The 19,595-nt window shown below is 38.1% G+C and overlaps 1 protein-coding gene across 8 annotated transcripts in view; it reads left to right on the top strand.

The window, feature by feature from the left end:
* Positions 1–19,595, top strand: part of LOC129717476 (active breakpoint cluster region-related protein) — an 89,440-nt gene that overhangs the window by 48,376 nt on the left and 21,469 nt on the right. For all 8 annotated transcript variants that reach the window (XM_055667399.1, XM_055667390.1, XM_055667443.1 and 5 more), the window contains one exon: positions 11,111–11,964. In XM_055667399.1, the coding sequence (XP_055523374.1) occupies positions 11,111–11,964 (854 nt within the window). The remainder of the gene's footprint in view (positions 1–11,110; positions 11,965–19,595) is intronic.

Raw genomic sequence — 19,595 nt, 5'->3', positions numbered from 1 at the left:
TATTTTCAAGATTTTCACTGGACTTATCCTCTGTCAAATTAGCGCGCGTTTAGCGTTAGCGTTTTTCGCCAGAGAAACTATCATTCTTAGAAGTCATATTTTCAGTTGAAATTGAAAACTGTGAATATCAGTTTCAACACGAACGAGCTGAAAATGAAAATTACTCTCAGCTCCAATTAGTTTACAGTGATAATGTTGACTAGCAGCATTAATATTAATTATAATAGCTGAATTAATTATAATTTTATCCTTAAAGTGACTGATTACCAAAGTTTTCATTGAGTGCTCGGTGAATTTAGCTTTTTCAAATCTGTTTCCTGGACGTTGCTACATGTGCTAAATTTTAACGTCCTAATATTTTCGTAAGGTATTTTTATTGCGATTTGATTTGTCCCATATGTGCTCTTTTGGTGAACTTGACAGCCTTCGGTTTTAATTGTTTATTATTATAACTTTACTATAATTATTATACAGCCCTGATGTGTTCGGAAAGATAATCATAATTGCTGTAATATAAACTCCAGGAGAAATCGGTTGTTTTCACTAACATCATATAAAATGCTTGATGGGAAGATAACCAACTGGAATTGAAGCAATTAATAATAACTACGATACTTTTGGTTTGAATTATCGTGTCAATCGATAAACATTGAGTTCGGAATGTATCGTTTTATGCCCGATTAGATTTTCCAACCTGGAGTCATTCCTACAGCTCGTTTCACCATTTAAAAGTGAACTCATCTGCCTCAAAAATAAAACCCCAACCCAACGGGAAATACTTCGATCTCACTAACCTCGATTTTCTTTGAAAGTGGATCGCTAATTAGACACTAACTGATTCCATAGAAGCGAGAGAACCTCCACCGCCGGGTACAGAGTCTTCAAGCACTGGTTCCTGTTTCAGTGAACGAAGATGGTGTCGCTCATGCGAACCGACATAATGACCGAATGTAAAATATAAATACACCCATTTTAATTTTAACGCTCAGCAGGGCAGAGTCAACTCGAAGCTGAAAAATAAACAAACGCATTCAAAGCGGCGATTCGATGGTTGCGGAGAGCTTGAACTCAACCGCGGCCGAGATTTTATGATTAGCGCGAAAAAAAAGAATGAGGAAGTTCTGCCACAGGCAGACGATGTAGGAAAAACAAGAGCAAATATGAAATTCACATCATGATGTAATCCAACGTTTGGCGTTTAGTACAGGCACGAATCCAATATCGTTTTTATTAAACATAATCTATTCAAATGTGCAGGTTAAGTACAGATTTTTGCGTATGAATTATAAAAAAAATTAAAATTAATATGTGTGGCATCACTGCCTTGAAGTGAAACCCAGAGAGGTAGACATACCAAAACATTGATAACACAAATATACAAACAAACGTAACCCCGTTGAATGAATCATCTTACTGAGTGATCCCCAGCTTAGTGGACGCACTTTTGAAACAACACTTTTTTCTCGATTAGTGGACGCAAAGAAGCACATATGCAAGTTTTCAGTACGACCGTAAATAACCGGAGCTCAGCGTGAAACAATGAAATGTTATTCCCCCACGTTGAATTGGCGCAGTTTTTCGTTTGGTTGATAGACGCTTAACGAGCAACTAAACTAACAATCTGAACGTGATTAATTGAATCGTCATAACAATTTTCAGAATCCTGCTTTGTGTTGCTCTCATTCGCTAGTTGTTCGGCTACAAATGTTTGCTTTAGACCTTCGAGCTGAACAATAGCGAGCCAAAATGACTGTCAAACAAACGAGTTAAATGAACAAAATTTTGCTCGTTGATTTTTTCTTGTTATTTTGATTTGATCAACCTATACAACTAACAATACAATAGGCTTAACCTCCACGAAAATTTTGTAGGGATACCGAAAATACGGATTTATTCCATAATCCACAATATTTGGTAGATTTTGTACATTTAAAACTTTTATCAGGTGTGGCCAATGAAAAACGAAATACGTATTACTGATGTGGAGTTCAAACAAACAACAGCGGTTCTTCAACATGCAACAGAAAAAGGCAATAGTGCCAGTTTACTGCTCTTCACTCCGCTATAATATTGGTCGAATTCATGCCTGCGTCAGATAAGAACAGTTTACTGCAATTGTTACGCCACTAGTACGCAGCAATCTGAAGTGTTATTAGACACGGTATATTAAAGCCTATTTAATGCATTATAACTGTTGTCTAGTTTTTTTTGCCTAAGTATGAAAACCGAAAAGAATCAGATAATAGCGAACGATAATTTCAGCACAGGTTCTAGATTACTCCGATTTGCAGAAAACGAGCATTTGAACCTCACTTCATTTTTTATGTTCATCGTTTTCAAACAATGTAACTTTTGTGGAAAACTAACGCTTTAATAACTTTTGTCTGATTTCACAGAATGCTAATATTTCTTGGTATAGCTTCTAAGCATTCAGTGCTATATAAAGCATATCAAAAAAAAAACATTCATCATTTCTTCCACTTGATGCAGACTACTTTTATAAATTACTCTTATATGTAGTCAAATTTGCTGGATCGATTTTCAGGCCACTTCTTAACAGAAGTGATTCTTCTACGCACTGCACATATACAATTGATTGATTGAGATTAAACTCATCTCATACATAAAGATTGATGGCTTGTTATCTAAAACGCATGATGAATCATTTGATATAGGTCACCGATCGAGCGATCATGATTACCAATCAAATTAAGGAAAGTTTTACAATGTAATCGATGCGTTTATTATTGGTTAGTATAAAAATCGAAAGTGTGCAATCTCCTTTAGTACAAGCGATCGATTAATGTTGTAAAAACCTATTAAGGAGATGGGTGTTTGATTCCTTCTCAAGTCAGGTTGAGTAGTGCATATGTACAGCATCAAACATCCATCATCCAACAACATGTACCGTTTTATTGGATGGAAGAAAAGCATTTATTTCGTGTGCCATGCGTAAAATCAGCTTCTACCTCTACGCAAGACTGAGTTATCTCTACATTAACGTTAATGGCCCCTCCAACAATTTTGGTAAACGAGTTTCCAAATTTGCTAGAAATCAATTAGTTTCAAACATCTGCAAAATTAGGTTATAGATAAGTTATACTCATTTGTAGACATTAAACCACTTTTGTTCATGAACGAATGTCCATAAAAAGTCGTGAACTATGTAGCGCTTGATATGTTGGTACATGGTGTCAAGATGCACCACCTTTTTTGGTCAATGCTTTTTGACTTCAATAATTTTTTATGTACCTATAACATAAACAACTGTAAACTTTTCATATTTTCACAACGGTAAATACGGTGACAAATTTAGAAAATCTATACCGAGCGTCTTAGCAGAGTACGGTGACAGTTGAGTGTTGCTGAAAATAACTAACCAAAATAAACCCGTCTTGTAATAATCACTAGAACTAGACAAACTTGAAAAAATTTGAATTCGATGAAAATATATTTTTTATATTACGCATCATTATTTTCACGATATTTCAGGAGAAGATTATCGTGTGAATTGTTGAACATAAGTTGTTTAAAAAAAAGCTACAATAAATTTTATTTATTTATCCGTAATAGATTTCTCCATAGCCATACATATTTCTCAACAAAAAAAGTATTTGAAAGGTCAATACCATTCACTTTTGCTTATTTGAGTCTGTAGCTAAGGGATTCAATAGCATTACTAGGTGAAATAAGTAAATTTGGTCGGCATGCAGCCAAACCGAACCAAGCGCATCATCCGCTGGTATTTCATAACTCATTTTTTTTAAATCACAAGGGTTGTTTCAAATATCTTTTGATACCAATATAGTTCACTTACATGAAATCATGAAGACACATTGAAAATGACAGAAGCGCTAGTCACCTTTTTGACCGCTAGGAGCGCCACTTCTGATTTTGTTCTACAGGACATTTGAAAATGAATCACTTTTGACAATAAAATTACCCAAATGGGTACACTGAAAAAAAAATGCACATATTGTGAATTTTATAATGAGAATAACGTTCGCTCATGTATGAGGCAGTAAATGGGGGACGTTTCACGGTACGTTTGTTTGTGTTATTGTTTTTGCAACCTCAAACCCAAAACAGAACCGAACACAAAATCATAATGTCTGCAGAAAAATCAAGAGTGGTATTTTATTGTTGTGTTAAGAATGGCTATTCTCGCGATACTAGCGCAACCGATTGGATATTTGTTTTTCGCGCTTCCCCGATCGGGGTTCTATCCAAGTAGTGACCTGAACTGTAATCAGTTGATCACAACTGTCTCGTGGATTTTCTTATTATCGTGGAGATAAACCAATTGGCGCTTCTAATGCAAAACAGGTGACTAGTACATCTAATCTGTTCTACATGTCAAGTTATTATAATAAATATTTAAAAAAAGTGTAACTCGAATGAGTAGATTTCAAGTGAAAGCTTGAAACAATAGTATACACTGGAGTTGCGTGTGTAAGAATATCGATCACACGCTCACAGAAATGCAACAACAATGCACAGTGGTACAGTAAGGCAATTTAGGCGGACATGAGGTTTTCGATGCGATTCTTTGATTTTAGAGTCATAGTTTCTTCTTAAAAGTTGTTTCTTATAGCTAGTCCTTTATTTAAGTACTAATGAAAATTATGGTGGTCCTAAAATCGGCGGAATAAAAAAATAACTTTTTTATTTGCAGAAGTAACTGTATACAATCTTAGGGACAGTTGTAGATTAACTAGTTTTGAAAAACTCTTCCAGCTAATAAATTAACCGAAATAGAGCAATTTTACGTGACTGGTTTAGAGTGGGTTCCGAGAAAACGAAGTTTTTTGGCTCTGTTTTTTTCAGTTCAAATTTATTAACAGAGTATTTTTCGGAAGCTCTTAAGGAAGAGCTTAAAAAGCTGATTCAAAAAATAAAAATGTATAGGTAAAGACCTATACAACAAATCGACAATGTTTTTCCGTCAAAAGTTGCGTATTTTTGTGTACTTAAGGTTAACCGAAGAAAATTTTGTTATTACATTTGAACTGAAAAAATGAATCAAAAAATCTGTTTTTTAACCCTAGGTCAGTTACGTCAAATTGCTCTAAATCGGTAAATTTAATAGCTACAAAAAAAATAACGAAGTTGTTCAAAATTAGTTGATTTACAATTTTACCAAAGAATGTATACAATTATTTCTGCAAATAAAAAAGTCAGTTTATTTTGTTTCGTTGATTTTAGGGCCACCCTAACTTTCATTTGCGCATAATTAAGGACTAAGTATAAGAAACAACTTCTTAAAACAACTTCTGCGTCTTCTCGAAATTATATGGGAAATTCGGGAGTGAACTATATTGGTATTATAAGATATTTGGTTGTTTGCAAAGTCACGACCGTCAACCGCAAGGTTGACGTAGAGCTAGTTAACAAGCCGCTAACTGCGGCTGCCACAGTTGTTACCACTCACTGCTGCTAAATCATGCCCGACGGACGTACCATCCAGAAGTTAAATGACTTTTTTAAGCAGAAGTAGGATCTTTTATAGGCCATGTTCATGATGTGAAAGGCTACACCTGTTTTGTAACTAGCAAACTCACACGACCGTCAAAGTGTCGGATGGAAACAGATAGTAGGAAACGCAGTTTTGCTACATTTGATTACACTGTAGCATGTTGCTGATAGAAATGAGGATGGAGTTCGAATTCTTGCTTCAGTCGAATTGAAAACCGTCTTTGTTAAGGTATTCCAACATATTAAATAAAGTTTATTGAATGTTTTTGAAATTTTATGCAATAGGGTAGTTGAAGTGCTTCCGAATTTTAATTTGCACATATAATTACGAATATCACTGAACAGGAATGGAATAAACATCACGCGGCACGAACAAGTTTTAACAGTCAGAGTATGCATGTGCGCTACACCCCATTATCTTGTTTACGAGTATTAATCGCAAGATTCTACGCTCGAAGACCCCAAGCGCTCGTTGATCGGCCTCCTTCCACGTCCACGATTCATGTCCGTAGAGCGCCACCGGGAGGATCAGAGTCCTATAGATTGCAAATTTCGTACGGATCTGTAGGCTACGTGACCTAAGCTAGCTACGCAATCCGCCATAATCCCTATTCGCTGCCGCTATCCGTCCCTTCGCCTCGCGGCTCACCTTGTTATCACATGTCACGAGAGTACCAAAATAAACAAATTCGTCGGCCATCTCCATCCATCTCTACAACAGCCCCAACACCCGCAGAACTACCATGTATTTCGTTTTCGAAGCTTTTTTCTGAAAGCCATAGAGACATCCTCAACAGCTCTTGAAGCATGTGAGACTTCGTGATTATGGTGCCGCTACTTGGCACACCTGCCCTTCGTATTGCCCCTTGCACATTGAAGCTATGTTAAACAGCAAGTTCGCGAGCCCGTGCCCTTGTTTCAGACCATCTAACGTCACAACACATGGTGTGTCTGCAAGTTATGATCTCGAAACTTGTCGGGGATCTGTCTCAAGGTGAACATCTGGTCTGACCTTAGGGTAATCTGGTAAATTGCACTAAACAGCCGCTTGCTCCTGACTTTGAGAAGTTCGGCCGGTAAGCTGTCCTTCCTAGCGGCTTCAATCGCTTTGCGCCACCCCATTTTAAGTCCGATTTTGCTGAAATTTTGCACAGGGTGTTTTTTTCGAGCTGGTGAACATTTTGTATAGGGGTTTCTTTTGAAATTCGAGATGACCATTTTGGCTGGCACCCTATGGTGCCATGCTGGCGAGACACCGCATTTCATAGTTCAGCCGTCTGCTCCGGGTCAGCCGCTGTTTGATCCGCCCCTAACCTGAGGAACAGACGCTCAGGCAAGCTGCTCTCCAAGGAGAACAACTCCTCCTTCCTGTCAGCATACGACTAAGTTCCCACCGGTTCATCGATCTTCCCTTGGTTACTCGTATCTCTGTCGGTACCCCGTGAAGGTAGGGATAGGATTTGCTGGGCATTATGCTTTGGACCACACTGGAGTCTATTTTATGCCAACTAGTACGGGTGTACTGCTGGTACTCACTGCCCTGCTTGCCAACCTGATTTTTAATGCGATTGTTGCAGAAATGAAGGAAATCCGTTGAAAACTGATTGAGTTATTAGCATTTTAAACAAATTTTCCTGTCGCTCTCGATGTTTTCGGTATTTCAATTTGAACTTCTATCCCATAATGTTACCGTTTAACGTAATTCTACGTCAAAAGATAAACCAAGCATTTTAATTTAGCTGGGTAATGTTTTTACTTAGTTCTATCATTGGAAGGTTCATTTCAATCCTCGTCAATATTTATCCTAAAGTTGACTGAATCTAAAATTTATCTGAGTGCTTTTCTTTAAAGCTCTTACTTATTGTGAGTGTTCAAAGTTTCTGAACAGTTTCCAACAGTAATACTGTAAAACTAGCGTTATTCGAAAGTGAATAATTGTATATTTTCGAAGAAATTAATGTTCTAATATCGTGATATGATTTGCGAAGGGATTCAAGCGAACAGTTTCATGGTCCAGGGCAAGACAAATTATATAGGGTATCGAACGTCTTCGCCAGTCTTCCGCAGTCTTTTGCATAGGATTGCTGCAGAAAACCTGCCGAAGAAAACCACTGACGAAGACGTTCGATACCCTAAGTGACAGAATAGCAGATTTACAAATTAATTCTGATGTATTGCCTGTTAGAGCTGGTGTACCTCAAGGAAGTATCTTGGGCCCAGTCTAATATAGTATTTTTACCTCCGATCTTCCTGATTTACCACCAGGATGTGAAAATCTCTGTTTTGTGACGATTCCAGCATTTCCGTAAAAGGAAAAAGCATTCGTGTCATATGTAGTAGGCTGCAAAAAAGTCTAGGTATATTTTCTTCGTATTTGCAGAAATGGAAGAGTTCTCCTGATGCATCAAAAACACAATTAATTATTTTTCCTAATAAATCAAGAGATTCTTTCCTCAAACCCACTAATAATCATGTTGTTGAGATGAACGGTGCAATCTTAAATTGATCTGATCAAGTTAAATAGGGTATCGGCTCTATTATCGTCAGTTTTGTCCAATTATCGTCCGGGGGATTTAATGAAGTCATAGAGAACAAATCTTTTACAGGAAGATGCTCTGCATTATGAAGAACCATCATGCAAGAAACTGACGCTCTAGGACATCATTTTCCCCCCGGACGATAATAGGTAAAACCTGACGAAAATAGAGCCGATACCCTACTTAGGGCTAATTTATGATAAACATTTTACTTTCAAGGAGCACATTGAGAATATCCAAGCAAAGTGCAATAAATATATAAAATGCTTGTATCCTCTTATCAACAGAAATTCTAGACTTGGTTTCAAGAATAAACTGTTAATTTGCAAACAAATATTTAGACCAGCAATGTTATATGCAATCCCCATCTGGACCAGTTGTTGTACAACCAGAAAGAAGATGCTTCAAAGGATTCAGAATAAAGCGTCCTCGCTGGTTTAGCACGAATAAACTACACAGGCTTGCTAATGTGGAAACATTACAAAATATGTCAAACCAAATTATCAATAAGTTTCGACAAAAATCGTTGCAATCCTCAGTTACAACGAGTAAGATAAAAGTACGATTCCCTTGTAGAAGACTGAACCACTGCGACCATTGTTTGATCTATTGTGGTATCAGAAGTACGATTAGGTTAAGGTTTAATTTCAAATTCATTTTTTTGACGAGTAGGTTTACAATTTTCATTCAATTATATTCACTTAACTGCGGAAACATTTACAATCTTCAAATGAAAAAAAAATTTAAAAAATATATGCAATAGTGTTGATATGTCACCGTTTGTGACAAAACACAATATAAATTGAACAAATATTAGTGAATAATTATTTCATAACAAAACATCCCCCTATTAAAATCAATGACAAATTAAACCGAACCAACACAACACTACCTGGCAAAGCTGTGAACCCTGCTAGAGTTTTTTCCATGAAAATCCTACAGTGTATATTTTCTCCGGAATTGCAATTTTAGTTAGACACCTTTTTAACTGCGATATGTACACATTACTTTCTGTTTATTTACCTTCGAGTTCGGATTGCGATAGAAATTGAAAAAAAATGAAAATTAGAGCCGCAAACGGCAATTATCTGCTAGCGTGCTGTTGAGTGTATCCGTGTCATATTTTAACTCACACTTTTCGCCGGCTATTAACAAAATGAGCATTTTGTTAAATGAGTAATAATACCTAACTGAAAATCACCATGGCTGTCAGTGCGGGAGGAAAAAAAGGAAAATAATCAATTGCATAGAGAGGACTCATGCCTGTGCAAAAAATTTTCTTTCTTGTTCGCCGTCACTGAGGTACCTTACGTATAGATATGTTACCAAAAAAGTCTGAACCTACAAATTACAACATGAGGAACTTCTTACTCCTTCAATAAAAATCATGAATAATTCTTTACATACCGCCAAATCTATTCTACTGTTTCGTGATTATTGTGGTATTAATCCTAAGTGCTTTTAACTTTTTTTTTCAACATAAATATTCATTATGACGTTTGCTTGATTTCGGTTGATATTGCTCCACATGCTACACGTTTGTAACCAGTTGAACCGATACGTGAATATCATAAAAAGTGATTCTTTATTATTTTAATATCAGATCTACAGTAGGGTAAATGACCCAATAGTGGAGGAGCTAAGCACGAGTTATGCATGTTTAGCCATGTTTTGGCTAATAAAAACAAATCTAGCTGGTCCGTTTCACTATTTTCTGTTGAAATGGGTTCTATTTGATAATTTTGCACCTTAAAATTGACTTTGAATCCGCTTTGAGGGTTCAAATTAACTAAAATAAGTTGCACGCTTTTGTTCCAATAGTTGCGGTAGAGTTCCTATAGTTGTGAATGGGTGTTCCTGTAGTTGCGGTATATAAAACATTCGTGTTTGCTTGGTTAAATGAAGGTATTTGCCTCGCTTGAAGTGGTTTTTTAGTGTTTTACTATTTATCATATTGTTACTAATAGGTTGACAAGTCGGTTTGCAAGTAAATACAAAAATGCACGAAGTTAACTAAGAGACGGATTTTGCGCCAATTTGGTCAGATGTTGGCAAAATTCAGTGAGGGTATGTAGGTTTTATTAAAATAAAACAAATTTTGCATACTTTTTATAAAATGTCTTTAGACTAACATTTTAAAAGTGCTGAAATTGGCTGAAGAGAAAGACCAATGGCGCTCATTTTGAAATATTCAGAAGAATTTTTTTTTTCACAAATGGTGACTTCTCAACACTGGAAGTTAGAGTCTATTACCTCTGCTTCGCACCATGTTTGCGCTTACATTTTTGACGTTAGTGTTTACTAAAAGAGCGACTGAAGCTGTGAAAGGCTCGTTAAAAGAATAACAAGGCCAAAAGCAGTGGGTAAGCATCGATTAAGAGGTCATAAATGCATAATACAGCATTTTAGAGGTGAGAGCGATAACTTTTGTGGCCGATCATGTATGAAGTATCGGTAAATACACGGTGGCAGGGGAAGGTGGGGTTCAAAAATTGAATAGTTATAAGTTACATCATTTAGGTATGTCCCCTAGTACCTGCTTGTCCCTAATATACACAAGTAGTCCCACATACATATGTTCTGATAAACGTAAATCAGAATTGCGAAACATACCGCAACTATAAGAGCATAGTGTATCCTGTGATCCAATAGTGGAGGAAGTAATTTATAAATAATATGATCATCTATTAACGAACTTCACCTGTGCAACAGTTTCCATAATAAACTGTTATCTGGGAAAATAATTATATGAGTAATAATCGTACTAAAACCACACACATATCTTAAAACAATCGTGGACAAAATAAGAAAATGGGTAGTGAGTGGTGCCTTCCGGGTAAGTTTCTGAAAAATACAGTATTCTTCAGTAATTTGGATATTTTCAGTATATATTGTTGTAGTAACATATGTACTAATGTTTAATCTATTATTTCTTCAACATGTAGCATAAGCAATTCGGTTCTAATTAGTTTAAACGATGAATTTAAAAGCGATGCCGCAACTATTGGTGCTACCACAACTATTGGATCATCTACCCTAATCCATTATTGCAAAAATGCTCCTACTAACTCGCTGTCTATTTTCTGTTTTACCCACAGAACCAAATCATCAAAGCAGCCAACAACCAAGCGGCAGACAAAAGCCCCAATGGTGGCGCTACGGTCGATGATGATGGTCCTGGCGAGAAGGACACATCCACCACCGGTCCGATTGCTTTGCGCAGGGACAATCACCACAAAGACAGTGCACTGAACCAGTGCATCAATGAGCTGACGTCGAACCTGCACCAGCGACGCTGCGTCAGCAGTGACATCTCATCCCCCACCAAATCGTCGTCAATGTCATCCTGTTCCTCGCCTTCATCGACGATGATATCCTCAATCAACAAGACTGGACTGCCATCTAGTGCCAACGCAAACGAACAACAGGAAGGCGCATTTGAAAGTGAGCAAACGCGCCCAAGACGATCGAGTCACAGTGACGCCCTGCTCTCATCGCCCAGCCATTTCGTGACAGTAATCGAGGTCAAAGAACCTTCCGAGAGCAGTAAGCAGGACGAGTCGAACCGAAACTCCACCTCAGCAGCTTCCGCCGTTCCAGCGGCATCCAACAAAACTACCAGCGACAATAGCTATAACAATCCAACAACAATCATTCAATCAACCGTTTCAGCCTCCGGCAAGCCCAACAACTATGAAAACGTATTGATCAATACTAACCGTGGAAGCTGTGAAAATCTTAACAACAACAACAACAACATGCATTCCCACGGCCAGCTGCTGCAGTATAAGAACTCTAACGCCGCTCCAAGTGAGCACAGTACATTCCTAGACAGCAGCAAGCAGTTTCCAAAGCCTTCGGCGCCCACGCTGGTGGGTTCCTCGATTGCCGAGAGAACGTCCCAGCTCATCTCGCCAAGCGGTCAGGAGCTGAAGAAAAAGGTTCCACCACGGTAAGTAGACTGAACCCCAACTTTCTAGAACAATGTTTACGCATCATTTTGTTATCAAAGCGTTATCATCAGATGAATAGAAAATTTACCACGAAGTTTTGAGCATTGAGTTGAATAATATCGATAATTACGTCGAATTACAGCTTTGGAACATTCTATTCAACTTTACCACTATACTCTGACACATGTTCAATAGGTTTGTTATCAGCTGTTTATCACCAGATACTCTACTATCATTTGTCCATACTTTTGTTTTGCTCGACTAGCGACACATACACGTGACGAGAAATACATCATTAGTGATTAGTCAGCGCTGGACGGCTGGACGGAAGCAAAGGCAGGTGTTTGCAATCCATGGAGTAACATAAAAAACAAACGTTGAAACTTTGGGAAAACAGGCACACATTCGTTTCCCCATGTATGTTTGTGTTAGATTGAAATGTAAAAAAAAAAACCTAAATTAATCCACCTAGCGGTCAGACCCAGCCTTTCTCATTCAAACTTTTATTTGTAAAAATAGATTTACATGAACGCTTCAATCCAATAAATGTATATTCACTCTTTAGGTTCTAAAATATTGATGTTGTAATCTATACATATAAAAATGCAGTCCGGTCTGTCTGTCTGTCTGATCCATATAGGCTCGAAAACAAGGTTGTTAATCGATAATTTATTGTAAACGTCGATAACGATACCTGTTATCGTTATCGACGATGACGCTTACGTCTTCGGACATTATTGTCATTGTCAATGACGATAGCTACTGGACGGTATCGAATCAATAACGTTTGTTTATTACTAACCACTGCAAGACCATCTTTTGCTTCATTAGATATATCATTTAGATGCATTTTCAATGCAAATATGAAAATGCTACATACCTTTCTATTCGAATTTATGCTTCAAAAATCGCCTCATAAGTTAAAACAATCAAAACTGAGACATTTATTTTCCTGATGAGACGCGAAACATAAACAAATATGGAAAAGTTTCTTCCTGTTGCCTAGTGATGTTTCGTCTCCAACCCTCCGAAGTGAAAAAAACGTTTCCTCACCGATAACGTCTAGTGACTATCGTCATCTCGATATCGTTAATGTTTGAAGACGCTATCGTCATCGTCAATAACGATACCATACGTTATCGGTAACGGCGATGACGATTATCGACGATAATCTATCGTATTAACAACCTTGCTCGAAAACTACCGAATCGATCGACGTGAAAATCTGTATGTAGGGTTTTTTGGTGCCGATAAAGTTTGAGACCCCTCCCTCTTATGGAAAGCAGGGGTCCCATACAAATGAAACGAAAATTTCTACACAACTCAAGAACAAATCAAGCAAATGAAACCGAATTTGGCATGTGGATTTTTAAGGGGTAACAAATATGTCCATAATAGTTGGATGAAACACAAATTTCTGCACATCTCGCGAACTAATCAACTAAATGGAACCATATTTGGCAGGTGAATGTTTTTAGTGGTAACAAATATGTTCCATAATCGACCTCAGGCAACATTTGGGATTGTAAGATGGCAGCTTCTGGTTTCTGGAAAACAGCCTGAAATGGACGATTCCCATTAAATATGAGTATCTCTGGAACCAGAAACATGCAGAAGATAAAAATTGATCACAGATACAGTCCTGAATTTTAAGATGGTGACTTCCGGTGTCTGGTAAACAGCCGAAAATGACCAAATACCATTCAATATTAATGTTTTCGGAACCATAATTACGCCCAGATGACAGAAATTGATTCCACAGGCAATTTTAAAGTCCAAAATGACAACTTTCGGCTTCTGAAAAACAGCCCAAGGTGACCAAATACCACCCAATATGAGTATCTCCGGAGCCAGAATGTTGCAAGAAGCTGAAAATTGACCTCAGACACCATTATGAATTGTAGGATGGAAACTTCTGGTTTCTGGAAAACAGCCAAAAATGGCCGATTTCCGTCTAACATGAGTATCTCCGGATCTAAAATGATACACAGCAGCTGTAATCAACCACAGACCCCATTTTGGATTTTTGTTTGGCGACTTCCGGTTCCTGGGAAACAGCCGAAAATTATCGAATAACTCCCAATATGGGTGTTTCTTCAACCAGAATGACGCTCAGAGGCTTGAAATTATTTTAAATACCATTTTGAAATCCAAGATGGCGACTTCCGGTTTGTGAAAAACAGCCTAAAATAACCAAATACCATCCAATATGAGTATCTCCGGAACCAGAATGATGCAACGAGCTAACAATTGACCTCAGACACTATTTTGAATTGCTAAACGGCTACTTCTAGGTCGAAAATGACCGAATAATACTCAATATGGATATTTCCGTAATCGAGATGATGCATAGAAACCAAACATTGACCCTGGACACCATTTTGAATATAAAGACGACCACTTTAAGTTTTTGGAAAACAACCTAAATAACTAAATACCTCCTAATATGGGTATTTCCGGTGTCAGATTGATGCCAGAAAATCTGCTGAAAATGACCGAATACCACCCAATATGAACATATTCAGAATTAAGGCGATGTCTACAAGCCAAAAGTCGAGGATGTTGTCATTTCGATTAAAACCAATCACTTCAAACGATTTGTTATTTGACTTTGATCATATCCTATGGCCGATTCGTCGTGCATTTGCAGTTTTTAAACACTTCGCAAGGAATTAATGAATTTGGAACGTACGATACCACATTTAATTTATGTTGATGCCACATATATCGATCAAAGCAGGTATAGTTTTAAATAGTCTTTGAATTTTTTGCCTTTCCATAACTTTTGAGCCACATATCATATTGCTATGAAGTTTGTTATTTGTGAGTTTGAGACAGTTCGTATGACACTAGTCATGTCCAAATGAGTCATATAATCTTTGAGATAATAGACTTTCGTGGTTTTGTTAATAATTTAATACATAACGGTTGCTTAAGTTCGATTATAATCAAATGAAATGGGAACGTATAGGGCAGCCAAACTTTGAAACCACGTGTTCAATCATAATTCTCCAGTTAACCCTCAACTAGCCCGCTCATCTGATAATACTATTGATCAAATCGGTTGTGTAGTTTCTGAGATAATGAAGTTTCGTGATTTTCACATATCGGTACATTACAGATGAAGTTACAGTTCGATTACAGTAAAATTCAATAGGGTGTTATGAGGCAGCTAGACCTTTCATTTGACACTAATTTTGTGGGAATCGGGTCAGCCATCTTTGAGAAAAGTGAGTGAGTCCAAGTAGTCTTCGGAATATGTTCCTTTTCACAGCTGGATTTCACTTTTCTAAACATAACAGTCAAAGTAATAGTCCGATTGCAAAACAAATCAATAGGGTCTTATGGGGCAACTAGACCTTCCATTTGAAACTGATTTTATGAAAATCGGTCGAGCCACCTCTGAGAAACATGAGTGAGATTAAACAGTCTTCAGAACACGTTCCTTTTCATAACTTTTGAACCACAAGTTCAATCTTTATAAAACTCAAAACTTGAGGGTTTTTCAGGTAGCCCGTTCTTTTGAGACCAATTTTGTTCAAATCGGTTGTGTAGTTTTTGAGATAATGATGTTTCATGATTTTTACATTTTGATACATAACCTCTAAACCAATAATCTGATTACAATAAAATTCAATAGGGTCTTATGGGACAACAAGACCTTTCATTTGCAATTAATTTCATGAAAATCGGACCAGTCATCTCTGAGAAAAGTGAGTAAGAATAATAATCTGCACATACACACACACACACATACATACACGCACACACACACATACAGAAAATGCTCAGCTCGTCGAGCTGAGTCGAGTGATATATGCCATTCGGCCCTTTGGAGCACTTTTATACTTTCGGTTTTACAAGTGATTGCTATACTTTTCTAGGAGAAAGGCAAAAACCAGTTTGAATCGTTCTATAGTTTATTCTAAAATAAGACTTTACTTTTGTTCTATGTTGAGAAGGTTTCAGCACAACAGTTTTGCCTCCATCTTCCAGTGCAGCCATATCGATTTTCTCTGTTTTTATTTATAGATAATTTAATCAACAAAAAAGACTAAAGATTATAGTTAAAATATTCTGATGTGGTTACGTAACCTTTATCAAAACAGGTTTACAGCCTCGTTGCTGGTTCATCTTTAGCTTTTGAGCTCTATTTTATTAGGGTACAAGTACCGAATTAGGCTTTAGTGTGTTTTCTTCAAAAGAACTCGATTGTTAAACCTTTACAAAATATATACAACTAAGGAGGCTCAACGCTAAAATCACTTATCTTCTTTCGAAAAATGTGCTTAAATAATTTTTATTATTATTATTTTTTTTGAAGTAGAATACTTCTCTCAGGAAGTTCGGCTACACAGGGATGTGAAATGAAAATCTAAAACCGAAAAAAGTGAGAAATATGTCCAATTTCAAATGCTAATAAATCGGTTAGTATTCGATGGATTTCCTTCGTTCTTACAGCTATAGATTGGAAAATCTTCTAAGATTCTTCCCAAAAGAAGATAATTGTAATTTTATTATTCGCACTATTGTACTATTGAAAGTAGTCAAACCTTGTCAAAACGAAAAATTCCACCTCTGATTGGTCGTTATATGATTGCTTTCCAAGCACGGTCGACAGAATCATATACCTTGCAATTTATAACATGCTGTTTGGCCTATATAAGAGCCTGTTTCAGCCGAAGTCGCTCATAATGGTTCTAGACAGCGACAACAGCAGTCGCCCTTTCTTAGCAGCAGCACTAGCCCTGTGGTTGGTCACCACGTCTCAGGAGCAGCGCGGTTTTTCTCAGCGTTTGTCGCCAGACTGCCATTATTCCCCCCGTGTTGGGGCAGCGTGAAGATTACCATCAGGAAATCCAATTTTGAACATCAAAATGCCTTTTTCAAGGCAAATAAACAAGTCATTGAAGGTTAATAATTTTTGTCAACGCAAGCAAGCATTCTGTGTTGGATCCTAGCAATTTAAATCTGTCGGGCCCGTCTAATTCACTGAATGTGAAATAGCTTCCACAGTGCATGTTGTCCGTGTATCTTAATTGCCCCCCTGTTAGGCAGCTCAAAGGTTGCGATCAGCAACCGATTTTGAACCGCAAAATGCTTTTTCAAGGCAAATAAACAAGTAATTGAAGATTAATAATTTTCTGGCATCAACACAAGCGGACAATCTGTGCGGAATGCAATCAAATTCTGTTGTAGTTGTCTAATGTTTACTTTATTTAGTAAACCCCCCACGGCAGGGGCAGCGCAAAGGCTGCGATCAGCATAACCGACTTTGAATAATAAACTGCCCTGTTAGAACGCATTCATAAAAGCAGTTAGTTCGACTATGCAGAGCTAATATGAAGTCGATTCAATCAATCAGCATGAACAGAATTTGGTCGTCTCCCAGCTGCCAAGTTGCAACATGATGCAACACGCAACAGCGAGCAAACGAAATCGCTTGATGTTACAAACCGCAATAAGATGCGGGTTAAAACCGTTGCGTGTGTGAGAGCACCATCGGTGTTTATTCGCTGGATACAAAAATCATATGCGAATTGTGAAATAATTTGTCTGAAGAACATTAGAGAATGGAACAACTGAACTGAAAGGCGTGGCCTATTTCGTAGCACCCTTCGACTATAAAACAGTGTTTCTGGGAAAACTAGCTACATTCATTAGTCGGAAGGTGAGCTGGATGGACCTCCGGGTTGCGTCTGTGGCTGCCTTCAAACTAAACAAATCACTTGCCCTGTGGTTGGTCACCACGTCTCAGGCCTTTGCCTGAGAACGAACGCCGACGCGAGCGATCGGGCGAGATTTTTGCCGTACATCAGCCGGCACTTCCTCTAATGGAAAAGTTGGATCATTTTGTTCAGAAGAATATTACTGTCGGTAATATTACAGAGATGCGATTGCATTATATCCGATTTGGAATTGAACAATTGTTCTTTTGAGGATAAACAAAACACTTAATTTGAAGAGTTAATAGTTTTGGGTACCAGTAGCAGTATGGTAACAGCCTCAGCGGTAGGTGCTGCCGGTACTTCCATGAGGCGGATGTTATAAGAAAGTAAATGGAAGCGGCACGGCGAAACAGTTCGGGTGTGCTTAGACGCGCGTCGTTTTTCGTTGTTGATATTATTTCCCACATGAAACTTACGATAGCGGCGGTATTAGCGGTAGATGCATTTGCCAACACTTACTCCAGTAAATCCGTGTCTAATTTTCAATGTGAAAACACTTTTCTATTGTGTTGGCCGTGCGCATCAGGCCTCTGCCAGGCTAAACGCGAAAAGCGGCGTGAACCGATTCGCCCGGCCGTAGGTTAATGTACAGCCGTAAGTAGAGCTGTTTAAAAGTATTCTACTTCAACCTTACGGTCGTGGCTTTGCACACAACCCTCCTGTGAGTTTTTTTTTTAATATGAAAAGATTCTAAGTGACAGATACGTCAAGAACTAGAATTAAACTAGATAAAGTATGATTTATATATAAATATCATGGTCAAAGCCGGTGCTTCTCCACTAGTCAGTCATAAACAGTTTTTTTTCACGTCCGTCCGTCAAAAGGAACAGGAAAATCGAATTTACCAAAAGGGAACCCCTTTTAACCGGTTTTTTGCTGTACGTTATACGAAACACGTTGCCTTTTCCCACAAATTTCGTCATGACGACAAGTAGGTCACAACATTCGTTAATTCATGCACAAGTAGGACACTTTGGTCGTCCCCTTGAATGACCGTACCGGTGAAACAATTCAGCCAATGTCAACCATTGAACATTTTGACGAATGTCTATGAAACGTTACCAACTTGACAGAGATATTTGTGAAACTATCTAGCAGTTCTTGCGTATTGTGGTTGGATTTGTTCCGCGTGAATTTTCTACGGCGTATTTAAACGACGCTGCGCTGGTAGAACTACAATCAAATCTCCCTACCCCAGTCTAGCTGGTGCCAATGCCATACTGCCACCCTCGATTTATTCATCTTCCCCTATTTATGTACAGTACAATGTGACCGCCGTATTGAATTCGCCGCGCCGTTAAGGGAGGCAGACAGCACTGCAGACCCCTTATCGGGCAACAACAGCACGAGTGCAGAGAGTATGTCACTTCCGCCTGCAGTACATACAACAGACAGTTTTTTTTTGCGATTCCCCTGACACGAGTCACTGCCTACGAGGATGTTTTATCAGATCCCCCGCCTGTGGGTTATTTTCTAACTAGTTCAGGAGAAGTAACGGAAAAATTGAATTGTTATGTTTTGGTGCTAAAAATATTGAAAGCTAAATTAAGCACATGGTTCGACATCTTTTTCTGGTTGTTATCTGGAGGTTTTTTTCCACCAATGATCCTTCATGATCCAACAGTACCAACAGTCCTAACTGGAGCGGAAATGGCAGCCAATCGATTTCGCTGACATAACAAGTCTCAAGTGACATTACGTGGCTGTTGACACCGATCGTCGCATCCGCAAGCGCAGAGTAGGTAGCCTCGAAGTGCAACACGACACCACAGTAGGCGAATGGGTAATGAATTGTTATGTTGTGGTTTGCGCTCGACTCTTTCTGCAGAAATTATGGTACGAGCGTGCGTTGTGCACTACGTGCGATGTTCCTCTATGTATTACCTTTTTCAAGCATCATT

The sequence above is a fragment of the Wyeomyia smithii genome, chromosome 1, assembly GCF_029784165.1.
Source record: "Wyeomyia smithii strain HCP4-BCI-WySm-NY-G18 chromosome 1, ASM2978416v1, whole genome shotgun sequence".
Classification (NCBI taxonomy): Eukaryota; Metazoa; Arthropoda; class Insecta; order Diptera; family Culicidae; genus Wyeomyia; species Wyeomyia smithii.
This window is presented reverse-complemented; position numbering and strand designations above follow the sequence as displayed.